The 23,058-nt window shown below is 38.0% G+C and overlaps 1 protein-coding gene across 1 annotated transcript in view; it reads left to right on the top strand.

The window, feature by feature from the left end:
• The window catches only part of LOC141497221 (uncharacterized), a 42,641-nt gene that overhangs the window by 3,329 nt on the left and 16,254 nt on the right, over window positions 1-23,058 (top strand). Inside the window, 4 exon segments of the mRNA XM_074199869.1 lie at window positions 5,545-5,597; window positions 7,663-7,789; window positions 9,182-9,277; window positions 14,665-15,532. Of these exon segments, the coding sequence (XP_074055970.1) occupies window positions 5,545-5,597; window positions 7,663-7,789; window positions 9,182-9,277; window positions 14,665-15,532 (1,144 nt within the window).

Raw genomic sequence — 23,058 nt, 5'->3', positions numbered from 1 at the left:
AAATGGAGACATCAAAAGATTTCATATGACCTTATTCTCCCCAAATAGAATTTTAAATTTGGAGATATTTAAGAACATATAATTTCATTCAGGAAATGAAAGGATTAAATTTTAATTTTTGTATCAGTTTTGGAAACATAGAATGTTAGATTAGATTTTGAATTTGAATTTGCTTTGTGACATAAATACATTATGACCTCATAAAGCACCTTCATCTGTGGAACTCGATGGCAGAAGGTGAAAACAGACCAGAATTTTGTAAATCAAACACTTTGATAGACCCTCCTTTCAGAGACGTGAATTTCCTACAGGTTTGCTGGGAGAAACTCAAAATTTCATTTAAGAAATCATTTTGAGAATTCAGATTTTCCTATCAGAAGTGGATTTTTGAGCTAGGAATGTCTAATTAGAAAAGAAATATAATTGCAGTGAAAAAGAATTACGCTGACATAATTTTTTTGTCATGAATGGAATTTAAAACTCAGCATGAGGAAAATGAAGAGAAATTTAGAAATCCGAAGTTTCCTCTGACCTTCAGTTCAGAAATGTAATTTTTCTAACATAGGGTATTAGGTACTCAAAATTTTTTATGAGAAATTTCTTTGTTGGATCTCAATTTCAGAATTGTGTCTTTGAAGAAAAAATATCAGACCATGGAAGAAATGTTGAATTCAGATTACATCACAAATGTCATATGATGTCATACTGTCATGTAAGATATTGATTGGAGAATTCTGAGTGTTCAAAGATAAAATAAATTGAGTCATTAAAAAACCTATGAGTATTGCAGTGTGAGAACTGCTCAAATCTGGTGGCAAAAGTCAAAAACTAACTAAAGCTCAAGATTGATGCAAAATTTTTGACAAAATCCTTTTAAAGAGATTACAGTGATTATTTTCACAAAATAAGAGACTATTGCCAATTTATAAACATGGTGGGAATATAAAAACAAGTCTACATAAGGAAAACAATTAAAATAATCGATAGTAAAACAAGTATTTCAAAAAAGGGAAAAACTGATATATAAAAAAAGGTTTAAGAAAATATTTCTCAAGGAATTGAAAGGTCTTTTAAAATGTAAGCAAAATCATAGCATCAGCATTATATAACAATAAATTTCTAGAGTGAAAGAGAAACTGCACCAACAAAAATGGAAATATATCAAGCAATCTACTTTTGTTACTAGAAATCCTAACAATAGTAATAATAAAGCCAAATAGCATGATAGTAATAGTAAGTATAATACAACAATAATGTCAAAACCTAATGAAATGTATAGACTTCATCTAAGAAGATTTAGTTTATCAGTATTTTTGATGTTTCAGTAAGAAAATTGTGATGAGTAAGAATATGAATGAATGGACCTGATGGTGCATGTAATTTACAAACACACAGAGACATGCCCCAGATCATTGCCTTTTCTTTATTAAATTACTAAAGGCTAGGAAGGAATGAAAAGAAAGTTGATATTTTGAGACAAAATATAAAAGCATGATTGGTAAACCTCTTTAGAGAAATAAAGTTTGGAATAACTGAACTGACATTCACTGTTGTGGTTAAGTTTTGTTAATGAAGTAAAATGGTTTTACATGAATTCGCAGTCCTATAGCAATTAAAATATTTTTCCAATAAATGGCATGTTACCTTTTCCAATTACATGTAAAATAGCTTTCAGTATTCGCTTTTCTAAGATTTTGAGTTGTGAATTTTTCTCTCTACCCTCCCCTTTCTTCTTCCTAACACAAGAAGTCTGATATGGATAATACATGAACATCATATCAATTATGTTTCCACAGCAGTCATGTTGTGAAAGAAGAATTAGAACGAAAGGGAAAAATCATGAGAAAGAAAAAAAAGCACCAGCAAAAGCACAATAATGTACTTTGACCTGTATTCAGACTACATAATCCATTCTCTGGGTAGAAATAGCATTTTCCATCATGAGTCTATTAGAATTGTATTGGCTTATTGTATTGCTGTGAAGAGCTAAGCCTATCATAGTTGATCATCACACAATGTAACTGTTACTGTGTACATTGTGCTCTTGGTGATGCTCATTTATGCTTCAGCTGAAGTTAAAAAACAAAACACTCAAATGTGTGGGGAACTGAATCAAATCCACAACAATGCAGGTCATTCCCCCACTGATAAATGGTCAATGGATGTCAACAGGCAGTTTTCAGATGAAGAATCAAAGTTCTCTACAGTCTTGTGAACAATGCTCTCTAAATGACTTTTGATTAGAGAGATGCAAATTAGAACAACTCTAAGATACCACCTCACACCTATCAGATTGGCTAATATGACAAAAAAAGGAAAGATATCTATTGGAGAAGATGTGGGGAAATGAAGAGTTTTGAACTGATCTAACTATTCTGGAGAGCAATTTGGAACTTAAAATTGTGCATATCTTTCTAGAAATGGCACAATTAAATCTGTTCTAAAAGGGAGAAGAGACCTATATTTACAAAATATTCATTACAGGAGATGAAGGGGCTAGTCATCAGTTGATGGATGACTAAACAAGTTGTGGTTTATGAGTACAATGGAACATCAATTTACTGTAAGAAGTGATGAGCAAAATAATTTCAGCAAACACCTGAAAAGGCTTCCATGAACTGATGCAAAGTGAAGGTAGAAAGTCTGAGAAAACATTGTATACAGTAACTGCAATACTGTACTGAGTTCACTTGTGAGTGACATCGATCCTTGGTATTATGAAGCTCCGAGACAAGAACTAAGGAATAATGATGAAAAATATCTGTTGTCAGAGACGGAACTGATGGGAGGCTGATGGTAGATTGTTTTCATGATCTCTCTTTCTCTCTCTCTCTCTCTCCTGTGTCTTCTTTCAAAACATGACTTACAATGGAAATATGTATTGCAGGATTGCCTATGTGTAGGCTGTAAAAATGTTTACTGTTTCAGGGAAGTTGGAAGGGAAGGGGTTAAGGAAATAAGTTTGAATTCGGAATTTAAAAGCCAAGGATGTTAATTTTTTTTATTTATAATAGGAAAGATAAAATATTATTCAAAATGATAAATCTCCTTTGATATGCAGAATTTCCAGTTTGTGACTGAAAAACTTGTCTATCAATTTGTCTCTATCTTTCCTCATCTTAGTCTTATCAATTATTCTGTCTGAATTCTTGAGTGACTGACATGAGTTGGTCATGATGCCTGGGATCATCTCTGTGCTTCATATTACTGATATTGAGAAATGGACCATACTTATAATAGGAATGGAAGAACATGGTGTCATAAGCTCACACCTTCACTTCTAAACAATGGAAGAAATTAGTTCTCATTTACCTTTTGATTTAACTGAGATTTGTAGATGCCATGTCTTCTAGAAAAAGAGATCATTGCAGTGGGAAAGGAATTTCAGGCGATGAAGAGCAGGGCTTAGGTAGGAGAGGAGGTCAGGGTTCTGGAGTCCTGGCCCTTGGCTGTGATTAGAGGATCTGGGACTTCAGAGGCTGCAGTATGTGGTGCTTCTGGGACTAGGAAGACCCTCCCAGAGGAGGCTGGGGGAAACTGAGAATGCTCTGCTTTCCCTGAAGCTCAAATACATTTTTCTTCTCTTAGCCATGTTTCCTGGTTTTTGCTGGCTCCTTTTACCATTGTTGTGATTCTCCTTAACCTAACCTTATGGTGAGAGTCCTCCAGGTCTGCCTGGAGCAACCCTTCCTCTCAAGCCAGGCTACAGGATGAGACCACCTTTCCCCATGCCCCTAATTCTGTTCCAGAGTCTAATCCTTTCCAGACTTCCTGGCTCACCAACCCTTTTTTGAATTAGGTCCTACTTTCCCAGACTTGAAACTTTGCCCTTAAGAATCCAGGAGGTTTGATTATAACCTTCCTATCAGGACTCAGGTGGCCTGGTTCCCTGTCCTCACCTTTTGGTTAGAAATTCATTTGTCCTGCCTTCCAACCCCTCCCCCTTGGAGAATCCAAGAGTCTTGCCTTCCCCTCCCTAGGACCCCACCTTGCACATAGTAACCAATGCCCTTTTCTGCCACTGATGGCCTGCTTCATTGGCAGGGCTTCACGGGGTGCTGAATAAAGACACAGATGAGTTTTTTTGTTGCTCAAAAGGCCACAAGGAATGATAACTCTGCTCCCCAAGTCACATAGCCATTTCCATGTGCTTTGGAAACTCCCTCTGTTCTCAGGATCCTTATCTGGCATTGCATAAATCATCTAGGGTTCATGGAGAACTGCTAGGGAGCATTCTTGGAGCAAGATTCCCAGGGGAACAGGCACGAGCTAAGGTCCAGCCTGGATTATGGATCACACTCTGCTCCAGTCCTCTATACTTTACTATTCTCCAGCTCCTCATCTGAACCCGTGGCTCTTGGACTGCGTCCCCATCAGACCCTATACATGTGTCTCCCTATCTCCAGTTTCCTAGCCTAGGTTCTCCCAGAGGTCTCAGCAGGCCTCCCTGTTTCCTTGTTAAACTTCAGGACACAATCCTCCTGCCTTCCCAGACTCAGGGTCCACTTGGAGCCTTCTGTCAATCCCTGAATTCCAAGGCACAAGCTGTTTTAGAATGTCTTCTCTCCCAGATTTTCCTCCTGCTCCCCTTTACCTAAGTCTCAATTTCTCTCCAAGGTATGAGCATGAATTACAGCCTAGATTTTTGTCTTCTGACCTCAGGCTTCCCCTGCTCATTTCCTGGAGGCTCCATTCCAGAGCTTTGCCAGCCTCAGACTTACTTGGCTTGACTCCTATCTAGTCTGTGGTCCAGATATACTTTAGCTGGGGAGAGAGATGTGGGGAAGGCAGAGGAGCAGTTGGAGGGAGAACCCTGACCCAGAAGTCAGTGAAGCTCTGCCTGGTCATATCCCAACTGGGATTTCCTGCCTTTTGTGCTATGTGGGTCTGTAGGAGGATGGGCAGAGGAGGCGCAAGAAGGGGAGGAATAAAAGGAGGGAGGGAAGTAGTCTTCCTTTTTAGATCATCATTGCCCAACCTGATCCTCCCTGCTGCCTGCCTAGCTCCCTTTTGTAGGTTGGCATCTCAAAGCTGAGAGTCTAGGGGACCTGGCCCTTTATGTATCCCTGTTGGTTAGTCTTTTGGGAGAGAAGGAAAGGCCTCTCTCTTTCTGAAATCCTTCTACCTTCCATTTAAGCCTGCAGAGGCCCAAGGCCTGGTCCAAGTGGGTACTGAGTCAAATCCAGACCCCAAAGTAGAAAATAAGTTAGAACAGTTTTAATATAAAGGTTCAGCAATAATGATCACCAGAGTAGGAACACAAAGGTGGTTAGCCTGGGTCTCAGACTTGGTGGGGTGGACTGGATTTTGGTTTGGGTTTTTTTTTTTTTTTTTTTTAGTACTTAGAAGAGAGGAGCTTTCCCAGTCTCAAAAGGCAGAGAATTAAACCTTGCGTCGGTGTGAACTCTGGTAGTAAGAATTTTGGTTTTCATTTCTGACCACAATGTATGGGGGTGGCAGGACCGCAATGTATGGAAAGACCAAGACCAAGGTAGAAGAACTTGAGCAAAAGGAATCACTTTGATTATTTTACTGCCTACCTAGGGAGCCTGGATACAGAGGGAATGGCCCCAGGGAGCCTCAGCACCCAACCTCAGGTGAGTACAGTCTGACCCCAGACTAGACCAAGGGGAACAAACCAATCCTTTTCTATAGACATAGGGAATGGTCTAGGACATTTGGCAATGCCTTCCTTATTGATCCTTTACCAAAAAAGTAATCATGAAATAGAATGCAGGAGTCGCCACACTGCCCTGCACTCTTCTGTGGTTTAAACTGATACATTTGGGCCTTGGGGTCTTGAGCACTGAGACCCCACACTCAAAATTGGTGCCCTGCCTGTTTGTTTTTAATTTCTCCCATATTGTAACTAACTTTCAAGGACCACTTCACTCATGAATAATTGTTTCCTGGAGATGCAGTCTTTCCTCTCTCTGTCTGCCTAGCATAGGGGCTCTCTCTCATACATAAAGGCAGACATTGAAAAACACACACACACACACACACTCTCTCCCTGCCCCCCACCATCCCCACTTCTTTCTGGTTTCTTTGACCAAGTTCTGTTAGTATCAACTGAAGGTCCACGGGGGAAAAAACCCTTCACAGACAGAGCCCAGAGGGCAAGAAACAGCTCCTGTCCTTTATGGTCTTGGCCTCGAGTAGATAATTTCGCTCTGGATGTTGCTCTGTCCTTGTGCCTCTGGTCACACAATACTTCTCAGGACTTTTTTTATAATCTCTTTTTTGAAAATATATGTCCCTAAATGACTTTTTTTTTATTTTTCATTTTTTTTCAAGGCAATGGGGTTAAGTGGCTTGCCCAAGGCCACACAACTAGGTAATTATTACTAAGTGTCTGAGGCCAGATTTGAACTCAGGTATTCATGACAACAGGGCTCGTGCTCTCTACACTGCGCCACCTAGCTTCCCCACTTAAATGATATCTTGAAGCAATTTTTAAATTCTTTTAAAGTTTTCAGTTCTTATAGGCTATTCATGCCTGTCCCTCCTCACTACCCTCAGAAATGATAAGCAATCTTAATAAGGGCTATATATGTTCAATCATGAAAAATATTTCCATTTTATTCATTTTTATCCATGTCATCCTGTTTGTCATTTCTTATAGCACAGTAATAGTCTGTCACATGTGGTACATTCATGTACTACAGTAATTTTTCCATTCCCCAGTTGATGGGTATCTGCTTCTTTCCTAATTCTCAGCCACTACAAAAAGGAGATGCTGTAAATTTTTTTGTACAAACAGAGCTTTTCCCCTTTCTTGAATGTCCTTAGGCAATAGACCCAGCAGTAATATTCCTAGATCAACGGATATGCACAATTTTTAACCAGTTGGGCTTCTGTTCTAAATTACTCTTCAAGATGTTTGGATACAGTTATTGTAAACATCTTTCTTTTTATTTCTTCATTCTCTGCTAACAGATATCATCTTTATTCATAAGTCATTTCTACTATCTTGGGTATTTATAATAGAAAAATTATATTTGGTCAAGGTCATTTTTCAAACAGTATTGTTACTGTATCCAATGTTATCTTGGTTCTGCTCATTTCCTTCTTTATATTCCTGCAAGTCTTCCCATGTTTTTCTAAAATCTTAGAGCTCTTCACTTCACACAGCACAGCCATGTTCCATCACATTTCTTATACTACAACTTGTCCTGTCCTTCCCAAGGGATAGGCATCCCTGACATTTCTGTACCTTTCCCACCACAAAGAGAGCTTCTACAAAATTTTAGCACACATGGGTGATTTTCCTTTATCTTTCTGACTTAAACCACCACTGTCCCAAACTACATCCCCTTTATGATCTTATGAGGAAGAAATTTCCCATCACCCTTCCCCTTTTACTTCCATTCACCTCACAGATAGAATACAACCTTGTGATCTGATGCCACAGGGAGACAACTTTCAATGGAAGACATTTCTCAGCTTTATTCTCACTGAACATATAAAATGCTTATTTCAAAATCCCATCAGTTTCTTAATGACTTTGAGTTCTAGAGGTGGCTTTGCCCCTCATATGGGGTCTGACCTCTGGACAAATCCCTTTCTGTGCTTCACTTTCCTCCTAGAATTGATGAGGGCTGGACTCTTTAGTTCTGAGGAGTCTTTCAGCTCTCCATTTGATGACTTTTGATGGTCTAGGAGTTGGTGTCATTCAAGGATGTGGCTGTGGACTTCACCTGGCAGGAATGGAGGCTCTTGAACCCTCATCAGAAGAAGTTATACAAGAAGGTCATGCTAGAGAATGCCCGGAACCTGCTCTCTGTGGGTGAGGATGCTTTCCCTGGTAGCCCGGAGTCTGCAATCAAAGGGAATGTCTTCATTCCCTTCTGATTTAGAACACTGATCAATTTAGAGAGAATAGTGCTGGTCTCTTGTGGCCAAGTTCCTGGGTCCTTCCTAAGGATGGTTTTCCTAAAAATATCTTTGCATTTTTGGGCAGGAACCTGAGATTCTTGCCTTGTTCCTCCTGAAGCTCGCTCTGACCAGTTCTAGGAAGCTTCAGGTCAAAGATCAAATCATTTTGGAAGTATCTCTGATGCGTAGACAATCTTAGAGATAGTTCGATAGTTCAGTTTATTTTCTCCTTGGACCTGATTTTTTCCCTACCAAATCCCTGAAAACTCTTCAGGGAACTTTTTATTTCAACCTTGACTCTGTTGTATGGGTCTATTATTTGGAATACTTTCCTTTTCAACATGCATGAATGTATAGCTCAGAGCAAATTTGTCCCTAATATTTCTTCATATTGACTTTGAAATCTAGGACAGATGATGGGTCATGAAAGAAAGGGAAAAAAGCATTTGTTTTTATCTGGTTTTGGCCAGCTGATATGCCATGTGGTTTCTTTACTATATGTCATTTTATCCTGATTTTAACCTTTCAAGTTTGGTAATATTATCTCCATTTTATAATTAAGGAAATTGAGGTCAATGGAGGTTAAGGACACACAGCTAGTAACTAACTATAGGTGGATTTAGGCTTTGGAATACCTGACGTGAGACCCAGAAATCTCTACTGCACTATCTGCTTCCTCTAATTTCTTAATAATGGTAAAAGTGTGATGAGTCCATCACTCTGAAGAAGGTTCACCACAACCAAATTTCCTGATTCCAATCTTCCATGATGTTCTTTCTTACCTCTTCTCAGAACTCAGCAAATTAATTCTCAGAGACTGTCCTTCAGGATTCCTAGGGACCACCCTGTGGTTCTTTCTTAGGTTCTCCAAGAATTGCCAGAAATGAGAGACAAGAAATAGAAATGGAATATTCCTTGAGTTTGCTAGCAGTGGAATCTCAACTAAAGAGGCAAAAACTCCCCAGAAGAACAGTAAACAGATTTCTCTATGATTGAGTGAGACTCAGGATAGACAATAGGGGAAAAGCCAAATCATCAAGGTTCCTGTTTCTATGACTTGAGGATGATCTTGTGCAGTAACCCTTTGGTACTTGACAGGATGAGTTGGGGGCAGAGGGTTTGGCCATTTTTCAGAACAACACTTCCTATTTGGGGTTAATTACACACATGTAAGGCAGATAACAGACTCCTAAGTATTAAGAAAATGGAGAAGTTCCCAAAATGCAGCAAGATTACATTGACAACCCCTTAGAAAATTGCAAGTTTCTTTTCATCTTCATTCGTAATTGATTCTTCTTCCCAGGACTTCCAGTTAGCAAACAAGATGTGATCTCTTATTTTGAACAAAAGGAAGCTCCATGGATGCTGCAGGAAGAAGACCTGAAGACCTGCTGTGGAGGTGAGTGAGGTGGAGGCAGCTGGATGAGAGCCCCGATTACAAGAGGTTTCTGTGTGTTGTAATCAATCCTGTGTTACCTTTGGGCACGTGAAGTCCCGCTTTAGGATTTTCTTTTCAGTTATTTCATAGCAGGACCTTCTTGGGCCTGTCACTAAACCTCTGATTTTAGTTTCTTCATCTGCAATATGAGGGAGTTGGATTCCATGGCCTATTCAGCTCCAGGAGTCAATTGATGATGCTAAAAGTAGGCATTATTTTGAATTTGGGGGCAGGAACTTCTTCTGAAAGTACAAAAGGGGTTTAGATTATCCCATCTGAACTCTTTCCTAGGCTTTCTTCAGATCAGCAAACATCTAAGTACCTATGATATTCCAGGCCCTGTGCAAAGCACCAAACTTAGAAATAGATGCAAGGAACTTTGCGTGCAGCCATGGATCTCCTTGTGTTTTGGGGAAAGAAAACAGTCCAACAGTGTTGTAGAAACTCAGTATGGACAAGATCAATTGGAGCTACTCAGGAGAGATTAGGCAATTTTTGTTGTTGTTGTTTCTTTGGTGGACAAGTTTATTCACTCGTCCAATGTCAAAAAACTAAAAACTATCAATTGTCTGATTCTGGATTTGAACTCAGTTTCTCCTGACTCTGCCATACAGCTGCCCCTAGCCCATTAATTTTAAGTAGAACTAGTAGAAGCTTATTGGAGAAGGTGATCTCTAGATGATGCATCCGGGCAACCAAAGAGACCATTCTAGGTAACAGGGATGGCAAGGGAAAATCACTGAGCCTAGAAATGGACCATCCTGTTCCCAGAAGAGAAAGGTATCACTAAACTGTAGCATATATGGTAGGAATAGGGTGAAAGATGATTGGCACAGCAGAAGAAAGGTTGGTGATTCAGTGCTTTAAGAGCTCTAGATAGAGGTTTTGTTTGCAAGAAAAATGGGGTTAAATGGCTTACCCAAGGCCACACAGCTAGGTAATTATTAAGTGTCTGAGACTGAATTTGAACTCAGGTACTCCTGACTCCAGGGCTGGTGCTTTATCCTAGATAGAGTTTTATATTTAATCTTTTTGTTTCTGAGCTACTGTTGAGTAGGAGATTACATCAGATGAGAGCTTTGGAAAGAGTTTGCCAACTAGAGGAATGATAGGACCAGGGCAGCTGGACCAAGCATCAGGCTCTTAACAATATCTCAGCATGAGCTAGACAAGGGTCTGAACCAAGACAGTTGACAGTGTTGAGAGAGAAACATAGATGTGAAAGAAGGCAGAAAGGAAAAAATCAAGAGGAGTTTGCCACAGATTGTATGTGTGTATGTCAGGAGTAGGAATGTGTGGGATTTTATGAAGAGGCATAGGATTCCATTTCTGAGCCTGGACTTTTGGGAGATATGCTTTAGATAAAACATTAAAAATATGAGCAGCTGGGAAGTTTGGGGAGAAAGAATATATTCTTTATGAATATGGTAGAAGTAACACCGTAGAGAACAGTGTCACCCTTGGTTATTGTCTTTCGTTATCAAAGAAGACTAAAATGACATCACTATGTTTGAGACAAATTACAGCATATCCCGTTGTGGCTGGTCAAACCAACAAGAGCTTGGAATGATCTACCACAAGTTGGACATAAATAGTCCACGTGACCACCTGGGGTGGCTACTCTAAACTTAGGGTTGTCACGTTTCTTTTGAGTGGCTTCAATTCTGCCTCCTCGTACAGCACAGACCCCTTTCTACTGAGGGCATGCCATGCTGGGTGGTCTCATGCCAGAAGCTCCCATGCTGAACATTCAGTTATTAAGTTCTTCAATGACACCTTCAGGGTGTCTCAGTATCACTTCTTCGACCCCCTTCTGAACCCTTGCTCTGTGTGAGTTCCCCATAAAATATTTTTTTTGGCATGCTTACACCTGACATTTTAACATTGTGCCCAGCCAGTCGTAGTTGGCCTCTCTGTAGTAATGTGGGAATGCCAGGCAGTTTAGCTTGAGACAGGATTTGTTTGTAGCATCTTCTGCGAGGTGTTTGTCACAATCTTCCTAAGACAGTTTAAATGGAAACGATTCAGCTTCCTGACATGGGCCTGGTAGACTGTCCAGTTTCACAGACATTTAATGAGGTCAGCACAATGGCTCTGTAGATGTTCAGTCTGATGGTCAGTCTAGTACCTCTTCTCTTCTATACTTTCTTTTGAAGCTTCCCAAACACTGAGGCAGCTCTGTCAGTTGAACGTCGACCCCTTTGTCAATGTGTACCTCCTTAGAAAGGACAATGTCAAGATAAGTACATTTGTCCATAGCACTCAGAACTTCGCCATTTCTGTAGTCGATGGTTCCACATATAAATGGTGAGGTACTTGCTGATAGAGCTCCTGTGACTTGGCCAAGAAAAATAGCTAATTAGTTTCAAGTGTCTGAGGCTGGGTTTGAACCCAGGTCCTCCTGACTCCAGGACTGGTGCTCTCTATCCACTGTATCACCTTAGATGCACCTTGGTCAGCTATGATAGAACCTAGAATCTAGTTTACAAACAAGAGCTGAGGCACAGAAAGACAATGTTCAGGAATGAACATTCATGTAGTGAAATGGGAAATAAGGGATAATAAGGAAAAAGGATAATAGTTTAAGAACAACAGAGTAGGGAGGAAATCATCAAAATAAAAACAATTAACCAGCACTTTTATATCACCTATTGTGAAAATAAATATTCTCTCATTTTATCCTCATAAGAAATCCTAGGTTTTAGTACCATAATTTTGACCATTTTACAGATAAACTGAGGCAAGCAGAGTTCTGGGGACTTCCTTAGGTCAGAGGACTAACAAGTTTTTGAGTTGGGATTGGGAACACAACTCTTCATGTTTCAAGGCCCTGAATTCTGTCCACAGCACCATCAGTTGGATTCTGATTTTGAAAGAGAATATTTATAAAATCTTCACACATGAGTTAGAAAGTGGCTGGAGAATTGGACAAGCTCCTATTTAAAGATTGATTTTTTTTAAATTCTCAGACTGATCAAATTTAATTGCTAAACTACTGTTAAAATCATTTGCTTTTCAATAGTCATGACTGGTAGCATACTTGACTAATATATTTGTAGGTCAATTGTAAATATTACCTTGTTGTTCTTTTTGTTTTTTTAAAATCAGATATATATATATATATATATATATATATATATATATATATATATATAATGTGTAATATATAATGTATATACACAAAAAAACCCTTATCTACTACACTACTAGTTCCATTCTGATTTTTAAGGAGAATTTGATAAAAATGCTCACATATGAGGTGTAAAATGGACGTAATACCCAGCATGTTCCCTCTGAGGAATGGAAAGTCATCTTTTTAAACTTTCAGACCACTTTAAGTGTAGGCTAATTATTTTTAAAATGGTTTATTTTTCTGTTGTTTTATGGAAAATGGTGGATTTGACGAATGTCCTTGCAGGTATATTGCAATTAGCTTTTTTTTTTAATAAAATTTATTTCCAAAACAACTTTTAGGGGCAGCTAGATTGCTCAGTGGTTAGAGCACTGACCCTGGAGTCAGGAGGACCTGAGTTCAAATCTGGCCTCAGACACTTAATAATTACCTAGCTGTGTGGCCACTTAACTCTATTTGCCTTGTTAAAACCTAAAAAAAAAACCAAACAACTTTTGAAAGGACTTTTTCAGATAAAAAATTTTTTTTTAGGTTTTTGCAAGGCAAATGGGGTTAAGTGGCTTGCCCAAGGCCACACAGCTAGGTAATTATTAAGTGTCTGAGACCGGATTTGAACCCAGGTACTCTTGACTCCAAGGCCAGTGCTTTATCCACTACACCCCTTTTCAGATAAAATTTAATTTTGCTTCTACTGCTAAATGGGCCACCCATTCCTTGAAACTCTACTGAATGATTAATTCATCTTGCCAAACAATTTCTTTGAGAATTCTCCATTCCAAAGAAAAGTAACATAAACAGTGGATAAGTTCAAATTAGAGAATACTTTAGAATTTCAATAGGTATTTGTTTTAAGGTCTGTTTTCATGGAAAAGTTATGGAGGGCCATGATATTTTCACAGTGGCCTCTTACTATGCATGCCTAGGACTGTGGTTTTTCCATTAGCCTTTCCTTGATCTTACAAGAATACAAACTGAAGTTTGATCTGGAGAGGATAAGTTTGATAAGATGTAGTTAAAAGGTCAATTGCAAATGGGAGAATTCCTCTGGTGATGTAATAGATAGTCATTGAGGGTCTCTGCATGACCATGACCTGTTACATGTGGATGTCCAATCTTCCTGGTAGTTTGGAAATAATTTGATATAGTTGAGACTGTAAAGGAATATATTGCACTTAGTCAGAAACATTCAGAATTTGATGTAATCACCACATGATTGCTAAAAGCAGTGACTTCCTGATCGTGATAGTTTGGAATCACTGCAGAATCACATCTGTAAAGATTCAAATATCCAAACACTTGTTGACCCAGTGGATAAATGTCCTTGTGGGCCAATTGGACAACTATTTACTGCTTCCCTTCCCATTGACAAGTTTTTAACTCTAATCCCTTGGGCCATTGTCTCAACTCTTCAAGGGATATGTGTGAACCTCTAAATCAGAAGAGGAAGCATGCTGTCAACATCCTTATAAAAGAACGATAAACTCAAATTGCTCTATGAAATGCATAGTTTCAGATTTTAGAAATTCATTGCATTTTTTAAATTCTGTTTTTACTTTAGGGAGCAGGGTTATATGAAATATTTCTTAAGAAAGAAATAATGGTTATTCCATCTTATGCCTTAGTAAAATATAAAATCGTTGTTGGCATTCTGCATGATCTCAGATACTGAAACAGGGAAAAAAATCATTTAAAATTGATCTCTAGGGAAATTACATTATGTATTCAGGTGGGGTGGATCATGAAATAATTTGAATATTTCATATCTGTGCAAAAGTCATTGTTTCTACAGTGAAAGTATTGAAAATGCAGACAATGAAAGGAAATTGGGAAGACTAAAAGTGGATTTAATTTGTTGAGTATTGTGAACAGTGTGCCCATCTCTAGGTCTTGTGTCGTAGTGTCAGCTGATGGGATGTGCATGAAGTCAAGAGGCCCTTCTGAACTCATGACCTGAGTTTTCATGTCATGAGAATGCTGGCCCTGCTGGCATCACATGTTTATTGTCAGTAACCACTGTCCTTTTGTGTTCAATGCTTTGTAAATTAAATCAGGCTTTGGTTATGAGCTATGGATATCAAAAAATGATTTGGTTCTTCTCAGGCAAAGTTGAAGTTTCTTTACTTGAGGAAATAAAAAGTAAATGAGTTCTACCAATTGTGGGAAGGGGATTGCAATATAAATGTGTGTGGAGTGTGAGTATATTTGTTTCTTTCAGAAATAGAGAACAGATTTGAAATGAAGGAGACTACTGGAAAGCTGAATCTTTCAGTGGAAGAAACTCAGAAGCAAGGAGTCATAAATGACAGTCCCTGTGACTTCCCCCGAAGCGAATTCTGTGCTCCACATGAGAAAATTCAAACCAGAGAGAAACCATATAAATGTAAGCTCTGTGGAAAGTCTTTTATATGGAAGGGTAGCCTTACTGCACATCAGAGAGTCCATCCTGGATTGGAAACTTATGAATGTAATCAATGTGGAAAGACTTTCACTCAGAAAGTGCATCTTAATAGACATCAGAGTATCCACAGTGAAGAGAAACTTTATGAATGTAATCATTGTGGAAAGGCTTTTACATGGAAATTTAGTCTTACTGCACATCAGAGAATCCACACTGGAGAGAAACTTTATGAATGTAGTCAATGTGGAAAAGCTTTTACATGGAAATTTAGTCTTACTGAACATCAAAGAATTCACACTGGAGAGAAACCTTATGAATGTAATCAGTGTGGAAAGGCTTTTATCCAGAAAGCAAATCTTTCTAGGCATCAGAGTTTCCACGCTGGAGAGAAACCTTATAAATGTAATCAATGTGGAAAAACCTTTACACGGAAGTACCGTCTTACTGCACATCAGAGAATTCACACTGGAGAGAACCTGTATGAATGTAATCAATGTGGAAAGACTTTTACACAGAAGTACCATCTTACTGATCATCAGAGAATTCACACTGGAGAGAAACCTTATGAATGTAATCAATGTGGAAAGACTTTTACTCAGAGGGCCCATGTTACTGCACATCAGAGAATCCACACTACAAAGAAACATTAAGAATGTCACCAATGTGGAAAGGCTTTTACTCAGAGGCACCTTCCTACTGTACAATTGCCAAATGATATCACTTCTGTTCACTGCATTTCTTTTCTTTTTAAAAAAATTTTGTTTTGATTTTCCAAATAAATTGTCTTGTTTGATTATTGTGCTGTTGAGTTGAACAAATCTTTATTTATTTATATTTTTTTTTTTCTGCAAGGCAATGGGGTTCAGTGGCTTGCTCAAGGCCACACAGCTAATTATTAAGTGTCTGAGGCCAGATTTGAACTCAGGTACTCCTGACTCCAGGGCCGGTGCTCTATCCACTGTGCCACCCAGCTGCCTCTGAACAAATCTTTCGTGGTTGATCACTGGACCTGATGAAACCCCAATACTTTCCAAGCTGTAGTCATCTCTCTTGGGCTGAACCTATTCTAGGACAATACTATGAAGTATTTGGAATTCTATCTGCCAGGATAAACCAGGAGCTATATGATCATAATTAGAAGCACTTTTCACTTGAAAACAATTCTAATCAATTGGAAAAAATATCATTTGCTTGGGGTAGGCTGAACTTGTGTGATAAAATGAGAAGTCAACCTAAATAAATATATTTAATTCATGATATACCAATCAAATTGCAAAAATTTTTTTATAGAGCTCGAAAAAAATAATTTAAACATTCATCTGAAAGAACAAAATGTAAATCAAATTAAGGGAGTTAATGGGAAAAAATATGAAGGAAGATAGTCTGCAAATATTAGATTTCAAGCTGTGTTATAAAGCTGTAATAAAATAATCTGTAGCTAAGAAATCTAATGTTGGAGCAATGAGATATATTGGGTAAACACGCACTAGTCATTGACTAGTCATTAGAATTCATTGTTTGGTAAATTGAAGACCTATTTGTCAAAACTTGCTAGGAAAACTGGAAAAGAGTTTGCCAAAAACTAGATACAAACAACATCTTATACAATGTCCAAAGAAAAGATCAAATTGGGTAAATGACTTAACATAAAGTGTCCTAACATAAATAATCTAGGATTACAGAATAGCTGTCAGATATGTTGAGAAGTTAAGAATTTGTGGTAAATCAAGATATAGAGCTGCACACATTGGTGCTTCTGATACTAGGAAGACCCTCCCAGAGGGGACTGGCTGAAAGCACAATGTCTTTGAGCTGAAACCACTCTGCCTCCTGGAAGCCAATTCTGTGCTTGCATGTCTTAGGTCTTTGGGACCTATCCCCTTATAAAATATGTTTAGGCTTGTCTCCAGGAAGGCCCTGTCACTCCCCATCTCAGTCTATGGAGGACCAAGGTTGTAAAGTTAGAATAGTTTTATTATAAAGGTTCAAAACTAGCCATCATCTAGAATATGAAAACAGAGGCAGACTACCTGGGACTAAGATTGTGGATAGGAAAGGTTATTTTTTTTTTTAATTCATAGAAAGGAGAAGCTTGAAGCTAGGTGACACAGCAGATAGAACATTGGCTTTGCGCAGTCAGGAGGACAAGAGTTCAAATCTAGCTGAAGACACTTGAAGCTTATTAGCTGTGTGACCTTGGGCAAGTCACTTAATTTTGATTGCTTCTCATCCAGGGCCATCTCCAGGCATGCTGATTCATATCAGGCCACTGGAGCCAGATGGCTCTGGAGGAGAAAGTGAGGCCAGTGATTAAGTACAGCATCCCCTTATTCAAATCCAGTTCCTGTACTTGTCACGGGCATCACCTCCCTGCTGTTGTGCTCTTTTTCACAAATGAAGGACAAACATTATTAGAAAGGCAAGGATTTAAAACCTTTCCTGGCTAGGTATGAGCTCTGTGAGTAAATCTTTGGCTGTTATATTTGTGAGTTCACAAAGTGTGGGGGAAGCAAGACCCCATGGTAAGGAATGACCAAAATGGAGGATCTTGAGAAAAAGGAGTCTCTTTAATTGCTTTACTAGCTGCTTAGGGAGCCTGGATTCAAAGAGAATGGCCTCAGGGAGCTTTAGCTACTAATCTCAGGTGAGTACAATCTGTCCCCAGACTAGACCAACAGGAATAACCAAATCCATTTTGAAAGACAGGAACTGGTCCAGGTAGCTTGGCAACGTCTTCCTTAGGGATCATTTCTTTACCAAAAGTTAATCATGGAATTTAACACAGGAGTAACCACACTACCCCGTTTTCTTCTATGGTTTAAACTGATTATTGGACCCTTGGGCCCCACACCCAAAATTGGTGTCCTCTTGTTTGTTTTTATGTTTTCCCTTATTACAACTATCTTTTTAAGCATCACATCATTCATGAATAATTATTTCCTAGGAATCTTATCTTTGCTCTCAATGCCTGCCTAGCATAGTGGCTTTTTCACTCTCACATGCACAAAGACATACACACTCATATAAACACACATACTTCATCCTTTCCCCTTCCCCGTTTGTTTCTTTGGCCAAGTTCTACTAGCACCAACTGAAGGTCCAACAAAATCTTTTGAGGCCAGAGCCCAGAAGGCAAAATCAGCTCCTGTTCTTTATAGTCTTCTCAGAATAGAAATTGTGCTCTGATTGTTACTCTTATCTTATCTCTTGGGAATAGAGGCTTGGTAATACTGTTGCTGGTCAAAGGGTACAATCATAGCCCTTGAAGCATTATTCCAAATAATTTCCCTAAAGCAGAGCATTCAAATATATACATACATACATACATATATTTATATATATATATATATATATATTATATAAGGTTTTTTTGTAGGGCATACAGGGTTAAGTGGCTTGCCCAAGGCCACACAGCTAGGTAATTACTAAGTGTCTGAGACCGGATTTGAACCCAGGTACACCTAACTCCAGGGCTGGTGCTTTATCTACTACGCCACCTAGCTGCCCTCAAATATATTTTAATAGGCAAAAAGGTACTAGAGAGTATTCTATCAAAGGGATTTTGGAACCAATTCATGTTATAGTCAGTTATACCTCAATTGCCTTCAAGAGTCCAATTCTTGGATTTTAGGAATCATTTTGGAATCTCTCTTTAGACATATTCATGTACTTAGCAAGAGTAACGACACAGAAGTGGATATAGAATTTACCTTAGAATCAAGGAGATCTGGATTATCATCATGCCCTCTGATCTTACCTCCTGTAAATAAGTAAAAATCTTGGTGTTTAATCTATATACACTGGGGGTTGTGATTGAACCTTAAACCCCCCCCCTTCTAGAAATTAAAGTAATAATGCAGAATCATTTCACTCAATTCTATGCCAATAAATTTGATAATCTAAGTGAAATGGATGAGTATTTTTTTAGGTTGTTTTTTTTTTGCAAGGCAAATGGGGTTAAGTGGCTTGCCCAAGGCCACACAACTAGGTAATTATTAAGTGTCTGAGACTGGATTTGAACCCAGGTACTCCTGACTCCAAGGCCAGTGCTTTATCCACTATGCCACCTAGCCGCCCCTGAAATGGATGAGTATTTATAAAAATATAAGTTGTCCAGGTTAGATGAAGAGATTAAATACCTAAACAACCCTATCTCAGAAAAAGAAATTCAACAAGCTATCACTGAATTCCCCCCCCAAAAAAATCTCCAAGGCCTGATGGATTCACAAGTGAATTCTACCAAACATTTAAGGAACAACTGGTTCCAATTCTATATAAACTTTGGAAAAATAAGGAAAGATGTAACTCTGCCTAACTCTTTCTATAACACCAATATGGTGCTGATACCTAAACCAGGAAGAGTTAAAACAAAGAAAATTACAGACCTATCTCCCTGATGAATAGAGATGCAAAAATCTTAGCAAAACTATTACAAGTTAACATTGGGATAATACATTAGGATCAAGTAGGATTTATCCCAGTAATGCAGGGTTGGTTCAATATTAGGAAAACTGTTAGGACAATTAATTAGATCAAAAAACATATCAGAAATTATATGATTATATTAATATGTGCTGAAAAAGCTTTTTGACAAAATACAGCACCCATTCCTACTAAAAACACTAGAGTTTAGGAATGAATGAACTGTTCCTTAGAATAATTAGCAGTATCTATCTGAAACCATCAACAAGCATTATATTCAATGGGGATAGGCTAGAGGCATTCCCAATAAGATCAGGGTGAAACAAGGATGCTCATTATCACTACTGCTATTCAATATGGCATTAGAAATGTTAGCTTCAGCAATTAAAGAAGAAAAAGAAATAGAAGGCGTTAGAATTGGGAAGGAAGAGACAAAACTCTTTGCAGATGACATGATGGTCTACCTAGACAATCCCAAGAAATCATCCAAAGAACTACTGGAAACAATTAGCAACTTTAGCAAAGTTGCAGGATATAAAATAAACCCTCATAAATCCTCAACTTTTCTATATATGACTAGCAAGATACAGCAGGAAGAGCTGGAAAGAGAAATCCCATTCAAAGTATCTTCAGACAATATAAAATACCTGGGAGTCTGCTTACTAAGGCAGACTCAGAAACTTTTTGTAAACAATTGCAAAACAACAAAAAACAATAAAATCAGATTTCTCTACCTTTTTTGAAATATCATGTTTGAGTCTCATCAGTTTTAATTTGTCTATTCAACCAGCACTTACTATTTTTATTTTTGCAAGGCAATGGGGTTAAGTGGGTTGCCCAAGGCCACACAGCTAGGTAATTATTAAGTATCTGAGGCCAGATTTGAACTCAGGTATTCCTGACTCCAGGGCCGGTGCTCTATCTACTGCGCCACCTAGCCGCCCCCTAAAATCAAATTTAAATAACTGGAGAAACGTCAACTAGTCATGGATAGGTCGAGCTAATAAAATAAAAATGACAATTCTACCAAAACTAAACTACCTTTTTAGTGCCCTACCAATCAAAATTCCAAAAAATTACTTTAATGAGTTAGGAAAAGTGGTAAGTAAATTCATACGGAGATATAAAAAGTCAAGAATTTCCAGGGATTCAATGGGAAAAAGTGCAAAAGAAGGGGGCTTAGCCCTACTAGATCTAAAATTATATTATAATGCATGTCATCAAAACTATCTGGTATTGGCTAAGAACTAGAGTGGTAGACCCATGGAATAGACTAGGTGCAATAGCAGGAAATGATTATAGTAACCTGATGTTTGATAAACCCAGAGTCCAGTTATTGGGATAAAAACTCTCTCTTTGATAAAAACTGCTGGGAAAATTGGAAGTTAGTATGGAAGAAACATAGATTAGACCAACACCTCACACCCTATACCAAGATAAGATCTAAATGGATATAGGATTTAGACATAAAAAACAATATTATAAGCAAACGAGAAGACCAAGGAGCAGTTTATCTGTCAGATCTATGGAAAGGGTAGCAGTTTATGATTAAAGAAGAGATGGAAGGGGTGGCTAGGTGGCGCAGTGGATAAAGCACCGGCCCTGGAATCGGGAGTACCTGGGTTCAAATTGGGTCTCAGGCACTTAATAATTACCTACCTGTGTGGCCTTGGGCAAACCACTTAACCCCATTTGCCTTGCAAAAACCTAAAAAAAAAAAGCTTTTACATGGACAAAACCACTGTAACCAAGATCAAAAGAAATGTAGTAAATTGGGAAATAATCTTTACAACTAGTATTTGTGATGAAGGACTCGTTTTTAAAATATACAGAGAACTGAGTCAAATTTTTTTTAAAAAAAAAGCCATTCCTCAATTGACAAATGGTCAAAGGATATGCAAAGGAAATTTACAGATGAGGAGATCAAAGCGATCCATAGTCATATGAAAAATTGCTCTAAATCATTATTTATTATAGAAATGCAAATTAAAGCTTCTCTGAGGTACCACCTCACACATCTCAGACTGGCCAGTATGACTAGAATGGATAATGGTCATTGTTGGAAGGGTTGTGGGAAACCTGGGACACTATTACATTGTTGGTGGAGCTGTGAACTCATCCAACTTTTCTGGAGAGCAGTCTGGATCTATGCACAAAGGGCAACAAAAATGTGCATACCCTTTGATCCAGAAATAGCACTACTAGGTCTATACCCAGAAGAGATGATGAAAAAAGGGTAAAAACATCACTTGTATGAAAATATTTATAGCAGCCCTGTGTGTGCTGGCAAAGAACTGGGAATCAAGTAAATGTCTTTCAGTTGGGGAATGGCTTAAACTGTGGTCTATGTATGTCATGGAACACTATTGTTCTATTAGAAACCATGAGGGATAGGAATTCAGGGAAACCTGGAGGGATTTGCATGAACTGATGCTGAGTGGGATGAGCAGACCAGAACACCCTAATAGCAACATGGGGGTGATAGTCAACCTTGATGGACTTGCTCATTCCATCAGTGCAATAACCAGGGACAATTTTGGGCTGTCTGCAATGGAGAATACCATCTGTTTCCAGAGAAAGAACTGTGGCGTTTGAACAAAGACCAAAGACTATTACCTTTAATTTAGAAAAAAAACTGATATCTTATTATCTGATCTTGCTATCTATCTCTTTTACTTTATATTTCTTCCTTAAGGATGTGATTTGTTTCATCACATTCATTTGGGATCAATGTATACCATGGAAACAATGTAAATCTTCCATAGGGGGTGGGGGGAGGGAAGTAAGATTAGGGGAAAAATTGTAAAACTCAAAATAAAATCTTAAAAAAAAATCTAATGGTGGAGTTTTTTCTTATTGCTGAAGCTAACATTTCTAATACAATATTGAATAGTAGTGGTGATAATGGGCATCCTTGTTTCATTCCTGCTTTTATTGGGAATGCCTCTAGCCTATTCCCATTTCATATAATGCTTGTTGATGGTTTCAGATACTGCTTCTTATTCTAAAGAATAATCCATTTATTCCTATGCTCTCTAGTGCTTTTAGTAGGAATGGGTTTTGTATTTTGTCAAAAGCTTTTCCAGCATCTATTGATATGATCATATGATTCTTGCTAGGTCTGTTATTTATGTAATTGATTATACTAAACTGTTTTCATAATATTGAACCAACATTGTATTCCTGAGATGAACACTACTTGGTCATAATGTATTAAACTAGTGATAACTTGTTGTAGTCCTCTTGCTAAGATTTTATTTCAGATTTTTGTATCTATAGTCATCAGGGACATAGGTCTATAATTTTCTTTATCAGTTTTAAGTCTTCCTGGTTTAGGTATCAGCACCATATTCGTGTCATAGAAAGTTAGGCATAATTTTGTCCTCAACTATTTATTGGAACCAGTTGTTTCTTAAATGTTTGATATAATTCACTTGTGAATCTATCTGGTGTGGAGATTTTTTTCATATGGAATTCACTAATGGCTTGTTGAATTTTTTTCTGAGATAGGATTAAGTATTTAATTTCATCTTCATTTAACTTAGGCAACTTATAACTATTCATCCATTTCATTTAGATTATCAAATATATTGGCATAGACTTTGGCAAAATAATTTTGCATTATTACTTTAATTTCCTCCTCATTGGTGGTGAGTTCACCTTTTTCATTTATGATACTAGCCATTTGGTTTCTTTTTTTAATCAAATAGACCAGAGGTTTATCAATTTTATTGTTTTTTTATAGCACTTCGTTTTGCTTATTAGTTCAATAGTTTTCTTGCTTTCCAT

This window comes from Macrotis lagotis, chromosome X (genome assembly GCF_037893015.1).
Source record: "Macrotis lagotis isolate mMagLag1 chromosome X, bilby.v1.9.chrom.fasta, whole genome shotgun sequence".
NCBI classification, from domain to species: Eukaryota; Metazoa; Chordata; class Mammalia; order Peramelemorphia; family Peramelidae; genus Macrotis; species Macrotis lagotis.
The sequence above is the reverse complement of the archived record's forward strand: the minus strand, read 5'-3'. Positions and strand labels throughout refer to the sequence as shown.